This window comes from Phyllostomus hastatus, unplaced genomic scaffold (assembly GCF_019186645.2).
Source record: "Phyllostomus hastatus isolate PE091 unplaced genomic scaffold, TTU_PhHast_1.1 phas_contig_64, whole genome shotgun sequence".
In the NCBI taxonomy this organism is placed as follows: domain Eukaryota; kingdom Metazoa; phylum Chordata; class Mammalia; order Chiroptera; family Phyllostomidae; genus Phyllostomus; species Phyllostomus hastatus.
The window spans coordinates 11,248,356-11,271,981 of NW_025333928.1; the positions used below are offsets into that span (position 1 = coordinate 11,248,356).

General features: G+C 52.7%; 2 protein-coding genes across 9 annotated transcripts; one reads left to right on the plus strand and one right to left on the minus strand.

Moving 5' to 3' along the window:
* Positions 1-1,380: 1,380 nt before the first annotated feature.
* Positions 1,381-10,674, minus strand: PGAP6 (post-glycosylphosphatidylinositol attachment to proteins 6). 2 transcript variants are annotated; one of them, XM_045848775.1, is made up of 13 exons: positions 10,373-10,674; positions 6,781-6,900; positions 6,510-6,702; positions 6,197-6,324; positions 5,728-5,996; positions 5,314-5,633; positions 4,842-4,932; positions 4,635-4,758; positions 3,891-4,027; positions 3,068-3,246; positions 2,853-2,999; positions 2,109-2,225; positions 1,381-1,798 (listed from the first exon to the last, which is right to left on the minus strand). In XM_045848775.1, exons 3-13 carry the CDS (start codon positions 6,609-6,611, stop codon positions 1,502-1,504), a joined length of 1,911 nt encoding a protein of 636 aa, XP_045704731.1. In that variant the 5' UTR covers positions 6,612-6,702; positions 6,781-6,900; positions 10,373-10,674; the 3' UTR covers positions 1,381-1,501. The 2 variants fall into 2 exon arrangements, with proteins under 2 accessions (XP_045704731.1, XP_045704730.1); XM_045848774.1 differs by having other exon boundaries at positions 6,781-6,958; positions 10,373-10,673.
* NME4 (NME/NM23 nucleoside diphosphate kinase 4) lies at positions 6,999-23,090 on the plus strand. Of its 7 annotated transcripts, none has more exons than XM_045848779.1 (7): positions 6,999-8,240; positions 10,029-10,271; positions 19,093-19,213; positions 20,918-21,051; positions 21,325-21,426; positions 21,527-21,639; positions 22,062-23,090. In XM_045848779.1, the coding sequence occupies exons 3-7, from the start codon at positions 19,123-19,125 to the stop codon at positions 22,183-22,185; spliced, it is 564 nt and encodes a 187-aa protein (XP_045704735.1). In that variant the 5' UTR covers positions 6,999-8,240; positions 10,029-10,271; positions 19,093-19,122; the 3' UTR covers positions 22,186-23,090. The 7 variants fall into 7 exon arrangements, with proteins under 7 accessions (XP_045704735.1, XP_045704733.1, XP_045704732.1 ...); XM_045848776.1 differs by lacking the exon at positions 6,999-8,240 and adding an exon at positions 8,291-9,030 and having other exon boundaries at positions 10,029-10,193; XM_045848782.1 differs by lacking the exon at positions 6,999-8,240 and adding an exon at positions 18,832-18,863 and having other exon boundaries at positions 9,282-10,249.
* Positions 23,091-23,626: the final 536 nt, after the last annotated feature.

The window sequence follows — 23,626 nt, forward strand, 5'->3', positions numbered from 1 at the left end:
TCCCTGGTTGGGGACCTGCAAGAGGCAACAAATCTGTGTGTTTGTCCCATATTGATGTTTCTTTCTACCTTCCTTCCCCTCTCTCTAAAAATGAATAAAATATTTTTAATATGTTAATGTTTTAAAATTGTTTACCCCCAGAACACCATATACGAATGTTTCCTCATTTTAAAAAATATTTTATTTATTTTTATTTAAAAATTTTTTAAAAATTTGTTTATTTATTTTTTAGAGAGGGGAAGGGAGGGAGAAAGGGAGAGAACATCAGTATGTAGTCACTGCTTGCATGCCCCCTGCTTGGGACCTGGCCCCTGACTGGGACTCGAACCAGTGACCCTTTGGTTCATAGGCCAGCACTCAATCCACTGAGCCACATCAGCCAGGGTTGTTTCCCCTTTATAATAAGCCTGGTGAATGCTATGGTGACCACATGCAGAGTGACTGGAAGTGGGGGAGACCCCTAGGGAGGGTATACTCTGGACAGAGCCCAGAAGGGAAGCCTCCAGGGCTGACCCTGGCCTCAGTGACTCCTGGCTTCCCATGGCCCTGTTCCACATCCCTCATATAGACAACAGTCCCCTGAGCTCTTGCCTTGGGAAGGGGCAGAACATTGCTCCTCAGGGCAATCAGCCCCCTTACCCTGCTTCCCCCATAATGGAAGAAGGGTTGGGCCAGTGCAGAGTGGCAGCCATCACCTCCACTCCTGAGAACAACTCAAGAGGATGCTCCCCAGACAAGGGCCCAAGAACCCAGGGGAAGAGTGGGAACACAGAGTTCGGGCAGGGTGTGCCTTGTGTTGCTGGCACCCACAGAACAGTTCAGCAGCACTCCCTCCAGGAAGTTCTTCTCAGGGGCCTGCACCTTCAAACCTGAGAACAAAAGGGAGAAAGAACCGGACACCACAGCCAGAAGTCAGCCTCTCCCATGCCATCACTCATGGCAGTTAGACCCTACATCCCCCAGGGCCCATCAGTTCTCTGATGGCCACAGTCACCTCTCCTCATGGCAACTTCATCAGTAGGGGGCAATCCCATGCTTGAGGTAGGCTGGCATTCAGTCACACAGCTCTGTGCCTCAGTGGTGTTTGGGGGGCTGGTGAGAGGTGGTCCCAAGCCTCCTCTGCTCCTCCTGCTCTCATAACACAGCCTCACAGGGGAACAGGGTGACGGGGGGATATTTCTCCACATCTCCAATTGTCCCCAGGCCAGCAGAACAGAGTCTGCCCCTGAACAGTACCTGTTGTCTCCAGGCAGCCAGGCCCTGGATCCAGGGGCCACTGCAGACACTAGCTGTGACCTGCAGAGGGATGGAGTCAGCCGGTAGCCAGCAGGTACAAGGGAATTGGAGGTTATGGTCCTCTCCTCAGGAGGAAGAAACAAATAGGTGCACAAGGCAATTTTATTCATTTGGAAATCCATCTGGACAGGGTCCCTCTCCCTTGGTCCTGCCCCTGGCTGGAGAGATCTTCATCAAAGCTGTAGGTGTCCCTGAGTTGGCTGCATCATGTCACCGTGTACAGCTCCTCTCTGTGGTTCTTGCAGATCTGATAGTGGCAGGTGAGCTTCTGTGAGCAGGCCCAGGGCTCAGCATGCTTGTCACGTGGTGGCAGTAGGAATGCCGTGCTCCCCGCCAGAAGCATGTGCCAGATGCTGTGTGTGTAGTAATAGTTGTCATTGGTCATCATGGAGGTGTAAATGGCAATGGCCACAGCAGCCATGGAGATGCCAGGCAGGAGGTAGAAGACCCAGCGCTGCCACGAGGTGGGATAGCAGTGGCGCCGGTGTCCACAGCGATACACCTGGAGAGAACCGCCATGACAGCATTGGCATGAAGGCTGCAGCTGTAGCTCCCAAGGGCCTGCCTGAATCTGGGTAGCAGGACCATGGATGTGCGCTACTTGGAAAGGGCTCAAGGGCACACACAGACCTGACAGGTCCTCAGGCCCTGGCCTTGGAATGAAGCCACACTAGGCCCTACAAGAGTCACTGGCAGCCCTCAGCCCTGGGAGGATGCAGACCCAGGACCAGGAACATGAGCAGAATCTGTGGGGAGCCAACACTTTCTTACTCCAATTGCCAGGAGAGGGGGTCTAGGTAAGAGCTCCTTACCCACATGGTGATCATGACCACGAAGGCAAAAAGACAAGGCCCCATCATGTTCCAGGCGCCCCTGCGGTCCAGCTGCAAAGACATGGCGAACACCAGCGTGCCCAGTAGAAGCAGAACCTGAGCAAGACACAGGGACAACCACAGGGTCACAGGCCAGGGTCATCTGTGATCACACAAGTTCCAGCAGGAACTATCACCCCAGTGCTCCTCAGCACCTCTGCCTGCCCCCTCTTGGAGCTGCTGACACACTGTTCTGCTCTGCCAGCAGGAAGGGAGGCACCCCTCCTCTAGTTACTGATTCATCCACAAGTAAATTTCTGAGGCACAGCTTAGCCAGGCAGGGCACTGGTCACATGTCTCCATCAGGCAGGCCCAACTGTGGCCAAAAAAGCCCTGAAGTGTTCCCAGCACCAGGGACTCCAGGAGCACAGTTCGGGGCTTCTCAGGGAGGTGTGGCCTAGGGTTGAGGCTTCAGCCCTCCTCTTTGAATAGAGCTCTGGGAGAGAAATGGGCTAGGAAGGTCCCTGCCTAGCCCTGTCTTCCACTGTCTTTTCCCAGAATGCTTCAAGCAGCCAGCATAGTCCCTTCCAGCTGGCAGAGGCTTTTTCCAGAGGGAGACTGGTCATTATAAAAGGTGAGAGTTTTCTAAGAGCAGCAGCTGGACCCTCTTTCTTGTCTCTCCCTCAGCAGACAAGGGCCGCTGCTCCTTCAGAACCCAGATCCACATGTCAGAAAGTCACTCACATATTTCAGGGATGCCTTCAGCCGTGCCATGCAGAGGATGGTGACCCAGATGGACACTCCAGAGCCCAGGAAGTCACAGTACTGCAGCGTATCATAGTTGAGGATGCACAGCACCGCATCCCCCGGCTGGTCGCAGGCGTGATAGAACTGCAGGGCAGGGCAGTAAGCGGAGGCCCAGACCTCCCCACCATCCCCGTGGGAGCAGGCAAGCCTACCGTGGAGAAGAACATGGTGTAGGCGTAGACGGAGGCCTCCACCAGGAGGCAGCGGTACACAGAGAGGGTGATGGGAGCCAGGAACATGAGGTTGCTGAGGGTGAGGAGGAGTGCCGCTGTCCTCTGCTGGGCTATGGTCTGGGCTGTGCTGTTGTCTGTGCAGCTCCACCCACGCCAGCCTGTGGGCCAAAGCAGTGCTGAGGGGGCTGAGGGGGGCGTGACTGAGGCCAGGCTTGTGGGGAGGCACTTTGGAACCTCAGGGCCAACCCTCACCCAAGGCCCTCCAGAGAAGCCCCTTTCTCCCCTAGAAGCAGGCTGGAACAGGTGTGGGGCTTGTGTGGGTAGGTATAGGCTAGTGTGGGCAGGCACAGACAGCTATGTGGCAGGCATGGGCAGGTTTAAAGAAGTGTGGAGCAGGTATGAGGCAGGTGTGTGCATGTGAGGGCAGATGTGGGAAAGGCATGGGACAGGTGTGGGGCAGATGTGGGCGGGTGTGGACAAGTATGGGACAAGTATAGGACAGATGTGACAGGTATGGGATACATGTATGTAGGTATGGAGCAGATGTGGTTTGCTGTGGGTCAGGTATGGGACATGTGTGGCAAGGGAGGCCAAGGTCAGAAGGCTGTACTATCTCTAGGGGTCTTTCTGTGACTGCATGGGAGATTGGAGTTATGTGGCAGGAGTGGGGAGAAGGCATTTGCCCTCGGCTCTGTGAGGATGCTCTCCAGCCTTGGCAGAGTGGGATAGGCTCCTAAAGAAAGGCACAAGGCTGGAAAGTCAAGGACAGGAGTGTCCGCACGTATCCAGGCCTGGCCCTCACCTGCCTTACAGCTGCAACCCGCATACAGGTAGCCATGTCTGCGCAGTAGGAGGCATTGGCCGTACGGGCCACAGTCATTCAAGCAGGGCACCAAGTACAAGGTGGTCTCCACAAGGACTGAGGCCTTCTCACACTCCCTGCGAGGAAGGGGCCATGGGAGGTCTGGCTGCTGAGGTCTGCTGACCAGCCCCTGCCAGGGCTCCCGTCAAGATCTTGGACACATGAACACAGCACTGAGACCCCCGGCTCTGGGCCCTGGAGGACAGCAGACGTGAGATCTGCAGAAGTTGAGGGGCACCTTCCACTTCTCATCGTACTGCATGCCAGCCTGTCTAAGGCTGTGTCCTGAACCAGTCCCCTTCCTTGTGTCCTGCTCCCAAGGCTGCTTGGGGAGAGGTGACCAGGTAGAGAAGAGAGTCCTTTGTAACTCCTGGAAGACAATTTACCCTGTGTGGCTTACAGGAAGTTGGGTCACTTCCAAACTCAGATGCAGGCAGCCCAATCATAGCCCTGATTGCAATGATTTAGTCACCCGGCAGCTCTGGGTGGTCTCCATCCTAGCCCCCAAATTCTTTTTGAGAGGGAAGGAGAAAGAGATTGACTTGTTGTTCCACCTATCCATGTATTCATTGGTTGATTCTTGTATGTACCCTGACCAGGGATTGAACCTGCAACCTTGGTGTATCAGATCAATACTGCAACCAGCTGAGCTACCCAGCCAGGGCAGCCTCCAAGTTTACTTACTCAGGACTCTGGGGGCACACAAGCTGCAGGGAGAGGTACCAGTTGTCTGTCTCTGGGTACGGGATGATAAGGTTGGCCTTGCGAGACAAGGTGCTCAAAAATAGTGGATAGCCCTGGAAGAAGGCTGCAGGAGGAGCAGGAAGGCCTGGTAAGAGGGGGCTGGAGGGGCTGGCAGGGGTCACTTAGCCAGATGCCACCTGCCCATACCTGTGGTACAGTTGAGCGAAGTGTTGAAGCTGAGGAAGGGTGAGGCGGCATTCACACAGACCATTACCAAGGTGTTGTTGGAAATCATACTCTGGAAGGAGTGGCCACACCGTATCAGTACTAAGTTCCCAGCCTGGTGGTTGGTACTGTCTGTGGTTCCCCCTGCCCGGGCCTACTCAGGATACTTCCCCTCCAGGCCTGGCAACACCCAGACTCTGATCCACCCGCAGTCCCAATTCCTCAAGCCCAACCCTCTTCCTGCTGGAGGGACCTGTAAAACACCCCCTTTTCTGTGAGTGCTGCCCCTATTATGGCCCAATGCCTGTTGGGGTCACTCTGTTGCCTGAAAGGCCACCCTAACCCAGTGTGCACGATAAAGTCAATGCAGGAAGGCCTGAGCAGCATCGCTCAGTCTGGAAGGGTCTGAGCCCTAAGCTGAGCCCAGCCACAAGGCACTGGCAAACTAAGGTACCTTGTTGGCCCACAGGGAGATGGTGAGGGAGCCCCCACTGTCCATGGCCGTGTTGAGTTGCAGCCGCATCACCGAAGGCATGTCTGACTGTACCAGCACAGAGACCCTGTCTAGGGGCCTGAAGTGCACAGACACCACATCCGTGTCTTCCCGCATGACCTGGTAGTTCATGAGGCAGAAGGGGCCACCACCCACACTGCTGTTCCTGCCCAGGTCCTGGTAGCCAGGGCTTGGGGAGAGCAGACCAGTGGAAGTGTTGCAGCTCTGGTTTGGACTACTCTGCAGAAGATGCTGGAAGTTTACAATCCAAGGCCTGCAGGCTGTCAGGAGAACAAGGGGCTCAGCTGGAGAAATGGCTGGGGATCAAAGGCAGGGGCCAGAGCCAGTACCCACTGCCCTCCCCATGCAGCCCACCTGTGAGAGCAGCTACAGCACTGAAAGCCACCGATACATGGGGCCCTGCCAGGCTCTTGGCTGTCACTTGCAACCACCGGTCCCAGGGCGGTGAAGGCAACAGCAGGTAGCAGGCCTGGGTGGGGCCAGTGCAGGTGAGCACCTTCTGGAAGTTGCTAGGTAAGGTAGCTGAGCCCACAGTGAGGCGCACAGGACAGCCCAGGCTCCCATTGGACGCACAGCCCTGCAGCTCCAGCCACAGTTCCTGGGTGTACTCCGGGACGAAGATTCTGCAGCCAAAGGGGATGGACTCACTCAGGCTCTGTGGCTTCCAATGACCTTCCCTCATCGCTCACACTCAGGGTGGTGGCCTCATTTTCCAGCATGACCCCAAGACCCAGAACCCCACCTTTCTCACCCGCACTAAGGACAGTATTACCACCCACTTCATCAAAACCGGAGGCTGGGTCTCCCCAAGGTCCCCACTCACTTGAGGTAGCTGGGGTGGGAGAGGAGGGTCTGTGGAAAGGGTATGTCAGGCTCCAGGATGGAGACCTCAACTGCCCGCATAACCAGCATGTCAGGCTGGAAGATGTAGGCACAGGTGGGAACAAATCCCTAGAAAGAGAATGAGAGGTAGGGGTGGGCATGCATAGGCACGGGATGGGGCAGGACCAGAGACCCCGGGCCTGGTGGGGATCGGGCGTGGAAATGGGAGGGCCGCAGCAGAGCCAATAAGAGGGACCAGTCATTCCTGCACAGAAGTGTCCTGCCCCTCCATCCCTGGAAAGCAGATCCCTCACCTTCACCTCAATCTTCTGGGATGAGGGGGGCAGGTGGGCAGCCACAAACCAGTCCCCAGGTGCTGGGTGGGAGACATTGATGGAAGTGTTGCTCTGAAACATCTTGATGAAGAAGGAGGGCTGCAGAGAGGTGTTGGCAGGGAAGCTGGTACCCAGTGGGTTGATGACCGGAGGGGCGCCATAGCGGAAGTACCTGGAGATGGGGTGGCAGGGTAGGCATCAGAGCTGGGCCCTGGGCTGGGCTCAGGCAGGCGGGCAGACAGGCACCTACACAGTGATCTCCACATTTGCACACGTGGGGCCGCCACTCTGGGACACTTGCAGCAGCCAGCGCAGCAGAACGGTATCCGGGGGCACTCGAAAGTGGAAGAGTCTGGCGCTGCCATACCAGCTGTAGAAAGACAGCTTCTGCGGGGACTGCGAGAACTGCTCAGACACCAGCCTGATGTCTGCAGGAAGAAGGCACTGTCAGCCAGACCAGGGGTGCCCTGAGGGTGTCTGCACCTCCATGTGGGAGGCAGACAGAGAAACTGAGAGGCCCTTCTGCCCCAGCGTGGCCCCAGAGAGATAGGACAAGGGAAACCATGGTGGGCTGGTTAGAGCCCCTGGGATGCCCAGCACTCCAACTTCGACCTTGGCAAAGGTTACTGTACCCCTCCAGCCCCTGGCAGTTGTCTCTGGCAACTCGTCCCACTTGACAGGTGATGGAGTTTGGGTCTGGAGGCTGCCTACCTACTCAGGCCCATGACAACTTAGGACAGAGCTGGACTGAACTTTGACTCCTCCTTACCCAGAGAGGCAGCAAGCAGAGACACTGGGGTAGAGGGGACCCCAGGCTGAACGCCTGGCTAGCTATAAGGACCAGGGGTCAGTTGGCCCCCATTCTCCCATGGGCATGTGCCCATGCAGAATGACACAGGGACAAGGCAGGGCTCACGGCACACAGACTGCCCATGGCCTCACCTGGGGCTCCCTGTGCCCCACTCCCTGCAGTCATTCTCAGGCCCCCACCCCCACACACTCCAAAAATCTGCCCTCACTCCTCACTTCCTATCATACCAGCATTTCCTGGATCAGCTCTGAGGATCTTTTGGGGCTCACCACACAGGCCCAGACCCCACCTGGGTGAGGCCCCTCCTGGAGTGTCCACTGACTAGGGCACAACCTCCATGAGAGCATAGGCCCAGGTCCTACAATGTAATTGCTTACCCCATGAGTGGGTGAGGATGCCCACCCAGGACCCTCTCTATTGGGGCTCCCACAGAACAGGCATGCTCTGCACTTCCATGGATATACCACCGGGCCTGGGGTCTGGCCACAAGGTGCCTGAGCTGAATGGCAGGGATCCTGGCCCCAGTACCAGCTTAGGCCTTGTGCCCAGTGTGACCTTGAGTGTCCCTTCCCCCCTTTGTGCTCCAGACTCCTGAGGTAAATAGCACCTCCCTTTGGGTGCCCCTCCCTCCAAGGTTAATGGATGTTAAAGTGCTTCTGGAAGAAATACACTTTGGACACAACAGTGTGCAGCCTCCCTCTGCCCTGCTGGGAGAATTGTTGGCTCACACAACCACAGCAGCAGGCTCTGGGCCCCTTCAGTGAGAGCCAGGTGAGCAGGTAAGGGAGCCAGGTGAGCAGCCTCCTGACCCTCCAATGGAGGAATCTTGAGAAAATATAACAACCCACTTGCAAGCCAGTCTGAGTTCCAGAGGAGCCCAACTTGGGGACCATGCAGAGGTAAGCACCATGTAGGGCACATTCTAGGTGTCTGCTAGCAACGAGTTCCCACTCACCAGGCTGTGGCCTGGGGAGGCTAGGAGCCACTGAACTAATATAAGCTTTTCTCCTGAGGGGATAACATGACAAGGACCAAAAAAATCTAAGTGCTAGTAGATGAGGCAGGATAGCTCCCTACCCTTACCTCAGGACTACGGGGTCTTAGAGAAACAGTCAGCCAGTGAGGTACTCAGCCCCTAGAGGTAGAGCCCCAACTTGAGAGAGGCAAGGCTCTCTGGCCCCCTTCCAGCCCTGGAGTAACAGCCTGAGGATACCTGGAACACAGCTGGTGGCTGTAAAGTTTCAGCAGGTGCACAAGAGATAAGAAATGTGCTCAAGGTTCCCTAAGATCCAGTGGTCCCCCACCCCCAGGCTACACAGCCCTTCCAGCACCAACCCTAAGTTCTGCAGCCCCATCTCCTTGCCCAAGATACCCATACTGTTATCTTTGTGAACATACCCAACCATTAACCATTAATGCATCGGTCTGAGCCAGATGCGGAAGTCACATCTCTGATAACAGGAAGCAAGGGCCACGTGTACCCATGCCCTGCCCCACAGCACCCTACAGGGAGACAGGGTTGAGGGGAGGACAAAGAAAGTCCCTGATCCTGTCCTGGGAACTTGAGTGAGGGCAGCCTGTTCCATACCCTCCAAACCAGGACCGGCACTCTGTGGAGAGCCCCTGCACACTCACAGGTCCCAGAAGCCAGGGCTACACTGCTGTATGCCCCTTGAGCAGGACTGGGAGGTGAGGAGCTGCCCCAGGGTCTTTTCTTTTTTTAAGTTTGTTAATTTTTAGAGACAGAGGAAGGTAGGGAGAGATAAAGAGAGAGAGAGAGAGAGAGAGAGAGAGAGAGAGAGAGATTGATTTGTTGTTACGTTTACTTATGCATTCATTGGTTGCTTCCCATGTGGGTTGGGGACTGAACGTGCAACCTTGGTGTATCTGGACAATGCTTCAATGAACTAAGCAACCCAGCCAGGGCTGCTCCAGGTTTTCCATCTCTATAAAAAGCCCACCAGTGACCCCCTCATCTTACCCCACCCTCCAGGATGGAGAAAATAAGGGTGGCAGTATCTAACTGAACAACTTAATCAGGAGTCATCTCCAGGAAATCGCCTCTCATTTCAAGCTCAGAAACCAAAGTCACAGTCTTCAAAGAAATAGGAGCTTGAAGGAGCAAGATTTCAGAAACGGAGGAGGGGCTGGGAGCAGAAAAATCAAGGGGAGCTAGTCTTAAATCATGCTGGATAAACTGCCCAACTGCAGGGGGGTGGGGGGCATCTGGGCCCTTGCAACCTGGTCACATGGCCCTCTAGGAGTCCTGTGCCATAGAAGTCAGAGGACCTTACTTACTCAACACCCCCAAGCCCCAGGCAGAACCCGGATGGGCACCTCACGGTCTGGCCACTATCTTGGGTGTTGAACAGAAGAAATGCAAAGGGAGGGAAGCCAGTTCATCAATACCACTTAAGTACCCATTTCTTCAGAACCACCCTAGCCTACCAGGCTCGTCAGGGCCACCTTGAGTGCATCCAAGAAGCAAGGCCAGCTGTTGAAAGTGACAGCACTAGGTTGGTGGTCTCTGTGGGAGGGGTGGAAACATGATATCCACCTGGACCCCCTACTCCAGGATCTATGCAACTTTCTCCCAACTCTGCCCCTTCTCCCAGACCAGATGCCCCTGCCCTCTGTAATCACACTGCTTAACCCTTCTTTTCAATGGCCTCGCTGCTGGAGTCCAGGCTAAGTCTCCCTGGACCCCTCCACCCCCACATCCCGACGTGCGACCGTCGTGCCGACGTGAACGCTTTGGAAACAGGAAGAGTGAAGGGAAGGCACGCTCCAAAAGGGCCGGTCTGGCCGAATTCGGCCCTATACTTTCCACCACGACCGCTCGCACACGCAAGGTACTGACCTGAGCCCCCAACCCAGGGTGAGGACCTGGGCACTGTGCCCACTCCAGGTGAGCGCACAGGTGCCTCCAGGTGAGTCACAATCCCAGGCCCTCCCCCCACCCCCGGCCGCTCCCGCCCCCCCCCCAAGCCTGTGCCCCCGGGATGGCGTCCGTCCATCCCCGCGCGCTCACCACTCTTCCTGGTGTCGCCGGAGGCGGCAGGAGGGGGCCAAGCGAGCAGCAGCAGCAGCAACAGCGGCCCCGCCACTGCCACCACCACCGCCGCGCCCCCGGTCCGGGCCCCAGCCCGGCCCATGGCTCTGCGCTTGGCCCAGCGCTACACAGACCGTGTCTCCGGCCGCCTGCCCCCGCCGCCGCCCGGGCAGCCACCGCCGCCACTACGGGCCCTGCCGCCGCCCCCGCTGCCCTGGGCTCCCATCGTCCGGGCAGCTTGCAACCACCGGCGCCCCGGGCACTTCCGCCTGCGAGGCCCCGCCCCGCCGGTAGCCGGCTGAAGAGGGGCTGGGGCACGGCGAAGAGAGATGAGCTGGGGGGCACGAGGGTCGGGATCCGAAGGAATACGAGGGCGGGGGTGTGCGGCGCTGGGGGCAATGCGGAGTCCGGAGCTATATGGGAGAAGGGGCTACGCGTGGCGGGGTGCGATGTGGAGTCAGGAGCGATCTGTGCCTATGATATAGTATAGGCTGACGCGGGGCCCAGGAGCTGCGAGGCCAACCTGAGGGCGGGGGGCAGACCCGAGGCCGCGGGGAGGGCGGGCGTAGTCCTGGGCTGACGTGGAGACTGGAGGGGTGCACGAGGGAAAGGGGTCGGAGACAGAGGTCTCGACGGAGGGGGACGGTGCGCGAGGGAGGTGGGATGCAGGGCTGGGGGAGGATCTTGTGGTAAGCGCCGGGGACCTGCGTCAGAGGCAGGAATCCGTGCATTGAATTAGAACGCGCAGTAGATTCCAGGTGGCGATGGCCACTCAGAGAGCCCCAAATGCTTCCTGGAGGCGCTGGGTGGTCCCACGGGACGCAAGTGTTTGTGGGTTCACTGAATCGTGGGCCAGTTGAGGCGGTGCAGGACGCGGAGGGGCGCTGGGGGAGGCACCCCACCACAGACTGGCGGGTCCCGCACCCATTTTTGCCTCGCCAGTGCTGGTGGCCACTGCTGCGCCCCTCACAGAGCTGAACTCCCTGGCTGTCTCCACAAAGCTGCCAAGAGTGTGTAAACTACAATTTAAGATGAAAGGTTTCATGGACATATGAGAATTTCACATTGGTGAGTGGGACTAACTCTTCACACTTTACACAGGGATAGATCCCAAACACTAAGGATTTAAGTGTAAATAGGAAACGATCCAAGACTAGAAGAAAACTCGGGTACATTTTTTCGAGTCTTGGGTAAGGGAAGGCATTTTTACATATGGCCCCAAACTCAGAAGTCCAGAGGCAGGACTGGAATATTCAACTAGGTGAAAATCAATTGTTTTCTACAGAGCAAAACTACTTCGGTCAAAATACAAGTCATAATAAACTGGAGAGGACATGCTTGCACCTTGTATTACAAAGGTCCAAATTTTAATAAGATTAATAATAAAGAGCTCCTACACAAGTCAATGAGAAAAAGACCCACCCTGCAATACAAAACTATCTGAGAATATTCCTGGAAAGGAAATGCAAATGAACAAGAAAAGGCTCCAACTTCCCTTCTTAGAACTTGAAATTCAAATGTAAAAGCACCCAGAGAGACCTTTTTCTTTCATCTAACAAATCTGCAAAGACCGGAGAGTCTGATCAAACCTCAAGGGTGAGCCAAGAGACATGTTTAGTGAGCCTTGGAGAAGCCTCTGGACTCTGAGTACATAGTCTTACATCAGTTATTCCACCGCTGTGCATTTCCCTGTGGAGACATTCGCAGAAGGGAACCCAAATCTTGGTAATGAGACGATGGGGCATTTGATTCCCAGACGCCCATACTGTGACTCAAACACCATTATAACAGTGTGACTGCAGAAGGAAATCAGGAATCTCTGTACTGGTTGGAAATGGTCTACCAGGTTTAGCTTTAACTCAGAAAAAGAAAGGTCAGAACAATGTAAAGAAAGGTACTGGTTTGGAAAGAAAAAAATTTTCTTTAATTTATTTGCATGTTTCAAAGGCACAGAATGACTGGAAGTGCCCAGCAGCAATGGCATGGGTTTATCCTTGAGGAGGGTACCACATGGCTAGGGATGGGATGGGGGGTACTCTACCTGTTTGTACCTTTTGAACTTTATACTTGGTGGGAGGCGGGGTGAGGGTTAACTGGAGGGGAGGGAGGAGAAGCTGACCCACCAAGCCCAAGGCCACTTAAGGCTAGTGAAGGGGGGTAGTGGGGGAGGTCTAGGGAAGAAGAAAGCCAAAGAAGGTAGAAAACCGGAGGTGTAAAGCACAAAAGAGACCCTTTGTTCCTTTGGAATCTAGGCTGGGCCCTAGAGGTGGGGCTCCTGCAGCTCTGAATTTAAAGAGACAGAGATCAGTTCTGGGATTTGCCGAGCTGTGATTTTAGTGCACTACGCTGACCCAGTTATGCTGGGGACAGCAGCTGTGGTCAGCTCTGGGCACTGTTCCACCCAAGACCCATCCTCTACCCCAGGCTGGGCTCAGAGGCCCCCACTACCACCTCATTCTCACTCCAAGGGCCTCACTCCAAGGACCCCCCCTGAGTGTGCCACCTCAGTTTGACATTCCTGTGCTCAAGTTCCCTACCAGGTAGGAGGGGAGGCAGCAGACACCCCTCACTCCAGTGCTCCATCTAGGAGGCTGGTTAACCAGTAGATGGACAAGGAGCCCTAGACTGGAGTCTGGACACCTCTGCTAAATAAGAGCATAAGCAATGGAAAGAACCCTAGAACCCACCTTGAGGGGCCTCATTTTCAAGACGGGAAGCTGAGGCTCAGTGACTAGAGGGCTCTGTCTAGAGACTTTTGCATATACACAGTCTTGTGTTCTATCTCACAGCCTACAGAAAAGTAAATTCCAACTAGACCAGACTAGATGGTCAGCTGCCAAGAATAAAATGATCAAAATGTTGAAAAGAAACTTAGAATACAGAGATAAGAAAGAATATTTTAACCCAGATGGACAGGAAACTATGAAGGAAATGTTACTTATTTTACAACATTTTAAAAAATGTTATGTAACTATAAAAATATGAAAGTAAAAAGCATGCTAATCATCAATTAAGTTAATAGACAAATGGGAGAAAATATGTGCTATGCTTATGATAAAGGATTAATACACTTAGTATAGAAAGGAAATTTACACATTGAAAAAAGACCCGAAAGAAAATTTGACACAGGATATATAAAGGCAGTTTACAGAAGAAGATGCAAATGGCACTAATATGAAATGCTGCTAAATTGCACTTGTTTGTCTTTATTGTTCAGTTACATCTCTCCTGCCTTCTTCCCCACTGCTCACCCCTACCCTGCCCCCACAATCCCAGTCAATCCCCCACTGTCTGTGTCCATAAATCTTCCATTCATGTTCCTTTTCTTGCCCCTTCCCCTTCTCCCCCTCCTCCACCCTGTATTCCCCTTCCCCTCCCCTTGCACTCGTTTTAATACAAAGTAAAACAAGATTGACTCCTTATCAAAAGCAGCACAGGTAGCCTTCTCAGGATGCAGAGCCTCACATTTGGCTGGTGGGAATGTGAACTCCCCAACTTTTTGAAGGTTACTGTGGCAACATTAAAATGTAATAGAAAAAAGGTGCCCTCTTAGCACAGTAGGCAGTGCGTCAGTCTCATAATCTGAAAATGTAATAGAAAGCACGAAAACCTAAGGACAGACACAAGGGTGTTGGCTGCAGAAGTGTTTGTATTACTGTCAGAGTTTACCTAGATATTGAGAAGGGGAGCAAAGGGAACTGGACACTGAGCTCAATAAAATGGGGAACATAAGCCTACTTGCTAGCCAGGAAGCTAAAGCTTCATACCCCAGGGGATTACAGCACTGCTCTGCCAAGGGGAATTAATACTCCTTCTTTCCCCCATCCACTACCAAATTGTTGGGGGGCACTGGGGGAGGTGCTAGACCTAGAGGCCAGCCAGTCTGACTAGGGGGTGTAAACCCATCTAAAACCTTTGAAAGTTTAGGAAGTTGATTAGTTCGTTTGAAAAGCACCTGGTCCTTCCCAAACTCAAACTAATGTAATCCCAGAGGGAACAAAGAAGCTGCTCTGTTGCTCATGACTTTGTATGATGCACTTGCCTGTTCTTTCCATGGCTGTGTGGTCCCAGCAGCCATGCAATTTCACAGGCAGGCTCTGGTCAGAGCCTGAAATGGACTACAGCTGGAAACACACACTAAGGTGGCCAGATGCTGGACTGGACTTGAAAATATTTCCACCTTTGTACCCTAGGAGGACTGCAAGCAATCAAGAAGGTATCTGAGCCATTGTGTTCCAGGGAGAGACATATTCCAGTCCAGGACACAGGACATAGGAGACAGATAAAGAATCAATCGCCCATCAGTGGACTGAGTGCGAGCTGTGAACCAAAGGGTCACCAGTTCAGTTCCCAGTCAGGGCACATGCCTGGTTGCTGGCCAGGTCCCTAGCACAGCGTGCTCGAGAGGCAACCTCACACTGATATTTCTCTCCCTCTCTTTCTCCTTCTCTTCCCCTCTGTCTAAAAATGAACAAATAAAATCTTAAAAAAAAAGTCAGTTGCCCAGGACACAGATAAAAGGATGTTAGGGAAATTCTCAGACTGCAACTTTCATCTGATTAACCTCTTTCTTGAATTCCAAATCCCTGACTTATATTTATAAAAAAGGCTTTCTTGAAAGAAAATGTCAGACATTCTTTTAGGGCACATAACCTGCCTTCTCAGATTGCCAGCCATCCGAATAAAGCGCCTGTAAAGATTCAGTCCCTGTCTTTGCTTATTGGGTGGTGGTGACAGGCAGCATGAATGCTGGCTTTTCCAGTTTCAGTAGAACAATGGAAACCCAGGGGGCAGCTTCACTGTCCACATACACAAACCATGCCACGCCACAGTCTCCTGTGAGTGGGTCCTTGGAATGCTTTCCTTGTCATCCCATGGAAGAACCTAATTTCCACCAACATTTGTAGTTGCAGAAACTTGGGAACTTTGTGAGGGGGGTGGGCGAATAAATTATGATATATTGATATATGATGAATTTTTACATAGGTCTATGAGTCTTCTGAAGGAATATTAATAAAGTAGGAAAATCTAATTGCTGGATAATGTGGATACATCCCACTTCCAGAACAGAACACCATCGGACCCTCTCACTAGCTCTGTGAGTGTGGACCAGGTTGGGTGCTGTCTGCCCTCACAGGGGGGGGGCTGTTAGAGGGGTGCGAGGAGCACATGAACATTTCCCCACAGACAGTCTGTGCCTGACCACAATGAGCATTATTATATTTGCTTTGAATAAAAATTCTAAAGGTTAAAAAAGCAGGGAAAAAGCCCCACTATAATTCAATTTTATCCAAATAATTGTTGGAAGAGCTACAGCACTTGGATTTCAGGGCTTCCCTATCAGGCCTCTCTACCCACCCAGCGGAGGTGGAGGAAAAAGTGCTGCCAGTGCCTTTCCACTGCCCTTCCCCTCCCATCTGCCTCATCACTCCCTCATCTTCCTTCCTTCCTTCCTTCCTTCCTTCCTGGTTACCACAGGCACTGGTGCCACTGCCCTGGACCCAGCCTTACCTCCTACCATTTCCCTTCTGGCTGTAGGCAGGTGCTCAGCTCTGCACACATTACAGAAATGATTGAGGCCCTCGGGCACCCTGGCTGCCACTGCACCCTGTCTGTCCCTGACCCACCCTGGGCTCTTCCTCCAGGTGCATCCTGTGTGCAAGGCTAATCTACAGACGTGGGGTAGCCTGTCACTTTCCCCACAGTGGGTTTCCTGAAGGAAGGAACTGGGTCAAATCTTAATGTGGTCTGGCATGGAGGGGTGGGTGCAGAAGTCACTTTCCCTCTTTGTCCTGGTGCCCCAATATATCAGCATAAACTAGACCAGGGTGCCTAGACATCTGGATTTCTTAGGAATAGTTTTTCCCAAAAGCTTTATGAACAATGCAGGGTTTCTGAATATTTTACCAAAACAAAGTTTTTCTTAGGTCCAGCTAAGATCTATTATAATCATTTCATAAAGAAAAATCATTTTCAGTGGTCTCAGAATTGTCTGTGTCAATTACTCACTTAAGTCAAGACTGGTTAATGATTACAATGCACAGTAAAATCTTCAGAAGGAAAGAGAATATTTTGTGGATCATTTTGTGTTTTTTTTGGTATGTGGCAGTTTTAAGTTATTAGTTTTAAAATCAGTATTTTTTATAAATATATATTTTAAAGATTTTATTTATTTTTTGAGGGAGGAGAAAAGTGGGAGAGGAGAGAAAAAACATCAATGTATGGTTGCTTCTCAAGCGCCCCCTACTGGGGACCTGGTCCAGCAACCCAGGCATGTGCCCTGATTGGGAATCCAATAGGCGGTTTGCAGGCTGGCATTCAATACACTAAGCAACACCAGCCAGGGCTAAAATCAGTACTTTTTAAAAAATTCCCCTCCCCTACATCTAAAATCACGACTTTTTAATGGGAACAACTCGACCAAAAATCTCTCACAGAATTTTGAGACCCATTCAAACAAAGTTTAATGAGAAAAAAAGAAAAGTAATTTTCCAACCAAAAGTAGGAAGTACATATCCTTAGAATTATGCTTAAATGAAGGTTAGTTTGGTTTTGTTTTTTGAAGCTCAGCATGTAGGTCTTATTTATCCCTGTTTGATCTGGGCACTTGTGAACCAGAAGATGAAGGGCACAGATGGTGCCCTCAAGGCTCTTGGCCCACATGGAACTGGGAATAAGGTCCAGCTACATTAGAGCATGGTGACCAGAGCAAATTCCCGGTCCCCTTCCAAGGGGTCATGGCAGAGGGTAATAGGGGCAGAAGATGGCTGCCAGAGAAGGAGGCCCCAAGAATTATGCTCTGATTTGATGGCTCCCTTGGGTGCCCCTTACCAGTTGACCTGGGCTGGCAGGTGGGGGTGAGGCTATCTGGGGCCCCTCCTAGAGAAAGCAGCCCACCTTTCCTGGCTCCTCCCTTCAATGACCTGAAAAGAGGTCTAATATGCCTAAAATTAGGGGGGGGGGGATTGAGGCTGGGAGGTGGGGGTGGGTGGGGTGGGTAGGGTGAGGAAAAGTGGTGGTGGGAAAATGGAGACAACTGTACTTGAATGACAATTTTAAAAAGTGTACAAAAAATTAGAGTCCAAAAGAGGACAGGAAAGAGGGGAGGCAGAAAAATTAGTGAAGAAATAATAGCCAAACAGTCCCAAATTTGGTGAAAGACATTAATTTACAGATTCAAGCAGCTCAGTGAAGCCTCAGAAGAATCAATACAAAGAACAGATGCAGGTGCATCACAGCCAACTACTGAAAACCGAACGTGAAAAGGTTAAAAGCAGCCAGAGAAAAATGACATTCAAGGGAACAACAATTTTTATGACTTATGACTTCTCATCAGAAACCCCAGAGGTCAGAAGACAGTGGAATGTCATCTTTAAAGTGCTGGAATAAAGAAAAAAACTCCTGTCCATCCATAAGTGTATATCTAGCAGAAAACATCCTTTAAGAATGAAGACAGCCGTGGCCAAGTAGCTCAGTGGGTTAGAGCCTCATCCTGATACACGAAGGTTGTGGGTTCAGTCCCATATCAGGGCACACACAAAATTCAACAAATGAAGGCATCACGAAGTGGAACAACAGGCATTGACTACTTGCTCCTGGGCCATGAGGTTTTCTTTTTCTCTGCCTTCAGGCCCCCTGTCACAACCATGCCCTGTCTGATCATCAGTCAGTCAGTCCAAGAAGCATCCAGGCTTAGTCTCCCTCTTTGTATTTATTGGAGCCAGGGTGCTGGAGCAGTGCAGCGGGTCGTGGGCCTGGCATTGTTCCATCCAGATGTCTGTCGGGACAAAAAGAATAACCTGGAACTCTAGAACAAGCTGGGTCCCAATGAGCAAGATAAATTCTACTCTGTGAATGTAGATTACAGCAAAGTGAAGAAAGGTCCCGAGTTTTAAATGAAATGTTTCATGATAAAGCTGCTGAAGATGAAGGTCTTCCAGAAGTCATCTGCACAATTTTCTACTTAACCCTCCAAATGCATGAAATCATGTGGGTGTATTCTGTTGGGGTTTACACTGATTAGTAAAGGTTTGAAACTGGAAAAAAAAGGAATTGAACAACAAATAGTTTCTGATGTCTCTCTGTCTCCTTCCCGTCCTCTAAAATATCAACTTAAAAAAATAGAAGAATGAAAACAGTTTTAGATAAAAGAAAACCAAGAAGATGTTACCAGCCAATCTGAATGACAAAAAAATGCTAACAAGACAAATCTTATATTGTCTTAACAAAGAGATACAATAATACAGATGGGTATGTTTATGGCATATGCTGTCGTGATGGTTTTACAGTTATATACTTGTCTCCAAACTCACGAAATCGTACATATTAAATATATACAGCTTTTTGTGAATATTTAACGGCTCCGTTGGTGTGAAAATGAATCTAATCTAAGCTGGGTTCATATTATTATAAATACTTTTTTCTTCTGGCTTTAACAGAAATTGACATACTTTTCCACGAGCCTTGCAAGGTTTGAACGGTGGGGGTTGGGGATGCAGATGGTAGGGTTGGGGTGGGGTTGGGCAGGGGAAGGGGCGGGGGTAGATGGGGAGTTGGCCACCACTTCCAGCGGTCTGCCCACCCTCCCTTCTCCTCTCCATCCCTCCCTCCACCCCTCCACTCTTTCTCCCCCCCCCCCCTCTGCCCCGCCTCCCTTTCTTCCCTCCCTCGAAGCTTTATAGTCCCGCTCGCTCCTTCAGCTTTCAGGCTGCGCCCCCGGGTCGGGCGCCATGACGGGCCTCTTAGGGCGCGTATCACTGCGGAGACTGTTGTGCGGACGGCGGACCCCGGTCCCCAGTCTGCTAGTGCGCCCCAACTCAGGTGAGTCGTCGGAGGGGGCTGGTGGGATGCGCTTCTCAGCCTTGGTTAGCACTCCCCGAATGGGCAGCCTGGGGGGTGGGGGTGGGGGTGGGGCGGGGCGGTGGGGCGGTGAGCCAGAGGGCCAGAGCCCGGTAGCGTAGCTCTCCTGACTCGCTGGGAAGCCTTGGGGCTCTGCTGGTCGGGGAGGGGCACGCGGTGATTCGGCTGTATGGGAAGGTGCATTTGGAGCAGCGTTCTCCTCCGGTACCAGCCCGGGGCCAGGGTCCCGCAGACCTCCGCACCTTTGCCCTCCAGCCCGGCAAGCCTCCTCCCTAGGTTGTCTCCGGGCAGAGGGACCGGGAGCTCTGGAGCTGGAGGAAACCGGAGGCTTAGTGGCCACATTGGGTGATAATGAAGGCCCCTGCTGACTTGGGGCTCCCTGAAGGGGGAGTCAGTTTTCAACAAATGAAAACCCCTCCCACGAAAACTGTCTTTGGGGCGTTTTCTCCAGGCCCTAAGTCTTCCTTGGCCGTACCTATTTGGGGCCCTGGGGCCCATATCTGTGCTATAACTGGTTCTCCACCCTAGCTGAGAGCCAGATGTGATGGTGTTCCAAACGCTGGGAAGAGTGAATTGCCATCTTCCAGGCCAGGCTAAACAGGAGTCCCCTAAGCTCTGGGTTTGGGGGGACCAAACAAGCCAGGGGGGCTTCCCTCAGAGGGCCTCATTCAGCCCTGAAGGGATGTGGTGGTCACCCATAGCACAGGTTTTGGTTAATTCTCCTCCTGGGGATGAGGAAAGGCAGCTGCAGATGTCCCCGGGACACTGGCCAGCCTCAATCCTACTCTTCTGTCTCCACCAGTTCTTTCTTTAAAGGACTTTGCCCGACACCCAGGATCTGGGCTCTTAAAAATTTGACCCTGGATTCCATGCTGAGGGTTTGCATAACTCTGGAAGTGGCCTGTGGCTGTTGGAGGGTATTGCAGCCTCTGGTCTCCTTGGCTGTGGGTGGGGAGAGCTCAGTGCCCTCTCCCTGGGTCTGGAAGCTGCTTGCCTTGAAATTCCACAGCGGTGTAGTGTTCCTGCCTGGCCAATAGGTGTAAGAAGAGAAGCCCTTCAGATTCCCTTACCTGCAGACAGGAACCCCTTTACCTTCCTTCTCAATCCCCAGGTCCCTTTTGTCCTGGTGTCCATGGCCTACCTGGTGGGGAGAGTACACTGCACTTCTCCCTGGTTGCCTGCTATTCCTTCACCTTAGACCCAGAAAACGGGCTGAGGGTCCCTGGTGACGTGGCAAGTGGAGGTTCAGACAGTGTCTGTGCCATCACCCCCAAGGACAGGAATCAAAAGTGAAGCCAAGAGTCGTGCTTTCTTTCCAGGGTGGCATCTCTGTGCCTTCCTGGGCCTTCTGGCTCTCCAAGATGCCTCCTCAGGGTACACCAGCTCCATCATGGGCAGCTTCTGTTACTGCCTGGGAGGAGCCATGGTCCCTCTGACAGGTTGGAAGCCCCCAGGAACCCAGTGCCGTGGTTGTCCCTGACAGGCAGCACCATACTGGGCAGCTCCTGGCGTGGGCACCTCACTCCCCTCCAGAGCTGCTCTGCTGAAGGCAGACACTGAAGTCCAGAATCATCTGGGCTTGGCCCATTTGGGTCCTGGCAGGGGAACACAGGTCGGGAGATGTGAAAGGGTGAGGCTGCATCCCTGACCCCTCCTCTTCTAAAGGAGGGCCCTCCTGGACCTGGGAGCGGACCCTGGTGGCCGTGAAGCCAGATGGGGTGCAGCGGCGGCTTGTTGGGGATGTGATCCGGCGTTTTGAGAGGAGGGGCTTCAAGCTGGTGGGGATGAAGATGCTTCAGGTAACAGGACTTTTGGCCTGTGGGTGTCCCTCAGGGTGCTAGGGGTAGGGCTTCTCACAGAGCTGAGGACCTGAGCCCTTCATGTCTTAGCCCCACTTCAGGAGGAATGTCCTGTTAGAAGTAGAAAGGGAGGGATGGAGAGGTGGTATCTATCCTACACTGCTGTGGTTGGCGAACCAGCCCATGTCGGTGTTATCTGCAGTCATTGCCCCAGTGCCCAGTGGGGTTGCCTCTCCAGAGGCTGCTTTCATTCTTTCTCCCAACATTGCCCAGGCGCCGGAGAGCGTCCTTGCTGAGCACTATCATGACCTTCGGAGGAAACCCTTCTACCCAGCCCTCATCAGCTACATGAGCTCTGGCCCTGTGGTGGCCATGGTATGGCCTGGTGGAAGGGGTGGAGGGCCCTGGACTGAGCCCAGAGCTGCCGAGCCCTTGGTGATCCCCACTTTTCCTAACCTTTATCTCTGTGCTGCAGGTCTGGGAAGGCCCCAATGTGGTCTGCACCTCAAGGGCCATGATAGGACACACTGACTCAGCTGAGGCTGCTCCTGGCACCATTCGAGGAGACTTCAGCTTCCACATTACCAGGTACAGGAGCCCTGACACATTCAGCCACAAGCTCTTTGTCTTGCTGGACGAAAGTAAACCTAAAAGAGGCTTGTGATGGTGGGACATCAACCTATTTGCTAGTTTCAGGGAAGTAAAGCATTCCCTGTGTTGTGTGAATACTCTGCCATCATTGTCGTTATCTGACTATATCCTGCCAGATACCCTGAGGGAGGGCTGGTGGGAAAATGAGGTTCCGAATAAGTCTGAGCTGGTCCACAAGGTTGTGGGTAACAGGCCAAGGCCAGGCTGGAACCCAGTTTCCTAGCTCCCCTCTCCCTTTCCCCCTACAAAATCACCCGTCTTAGTCCTCTGGACAGTAGGGAATCAGCAGGCCATTTCCAGGACACCCAAGGTACATTTCAAGCCTATACCTTACCTCTGCTACCTATCACCTGGCACAGGAACGTCATCCATGCCAGCAACTCCGTGGAGGAGGCCCAGAGGGAGATCCGGCTGTGGTTCCAGAGCAATGAGCTGGTGGACTGGGCAGACGAAGGCTACCGCAGCAGCCTCTACCCATCCTGAGCCTCAGGATGCCCTCAGCTGTCCCAGCATCCACTTGGGACCAACTACCTCTGTCCACATGAACTTGAGCCCACCCCTGTGTTCTGCCTGTCTGTCTTAGACCACTTCCCTGTTTACCTTCCACCCCAGCCCAGATCAGCTGAGCCAACTTTATGTGCCTTTTGTATTCTAAGCCAGCAAGAGATTGGATCAAATCCTTTCCATACCACGATGCCAGACCACCTTTGGGGTGTCTCCAGAAATGGGTAGTTTATTCTCCACTCCCCCAAAGGGGAGACATTAAAACTCACTGTGCTGTGCATGGGGGTGGAGTGCTTATTAAGACTGGGTACAAATGAGGCCTTTATGCAAAGTTGTAAGTGGTTTGAGAGTAGAGATGAAACTTACCATCTCATAAACCCATAGGGGATCAATAACTGTAGAATGTATGATTTTGGCAGAGGTCCAGAGACCTCCAACCTAAAATTTTGGGGAATCCAACCTGGGCCTTGAAGTTGGTGCTGTCCCCACCTCCAGCTGGTCTGATTCTGCTGGAGGAGCCACCTGCCTTGGGCAGGATTGGAGGTGGCAGGAAGGAGTGACAGAGACCACCCTCAGGGCAAAGAGCCTGCTAACCATGGCCTTCCCCCCCTTCATGTCTTCCTGTGGCTGCCTGGTGTCCACTTGTTTTCATGTTGACACTGTATCTCACCCCTCGCTCCTGGTCCTCAGGTGTCCCTACTTGTGACAGGTCCTGGACACTGCATGTCATTACACCTCCTGAGATTGACCTGGTCCTCGTTTTATTTTTCTTTTGCCTTCTGATGATGGATGCCCTAGTCCGTGCCCTGACGTTTATCACTCTCTAAATGGGTCATTTTGGGAAATGGCACTGTGGCTGGACAAACGAAGTAAAGGCCTTTCTTGTTTTCCATGGCTTTTCTGTGCTAGAGTCTCCTTACCTTCTTCTTTCTGATATTTGTGCAACAAGAGGGCAGTGCCTGGGAGATGAGGGTATTTACATGGTGAACACCTCCCACAGCATTACTCAAACCAGGTGTTTTGTTTTTTTAAAGGTTTCATTTATTTTTTAGAGAAAGGGGAAGGGAGGGAAATATACATCAGTTGCCTCTCCCATGCCCCAAATGGGAGACCCAGTCCACAACCCAGGCATGTGCTCTGACTGGGAATCGAACCAGCAACCCTTAGGTTTGCAGGGCAACACTCAATCCACAGAGCCACACCAGCCAGGGCCTATTTTATTTTGTTTTATTTTTAAATTATTTATTTTTTAGAGAAAGGGAAGGGAGGGAGAGAAACATCTCCAGGCTGCCTCCGCACACGCCCTGACCAGAATTCCAACCAGCGACCTTCTGTTTTGCCTGACGCCTTCCCAATCAACAGAGGCACACGTTGTCAGGGTACCAGGTGTTTTAAACGCACAGCTGAGCCAGCAGTGGTG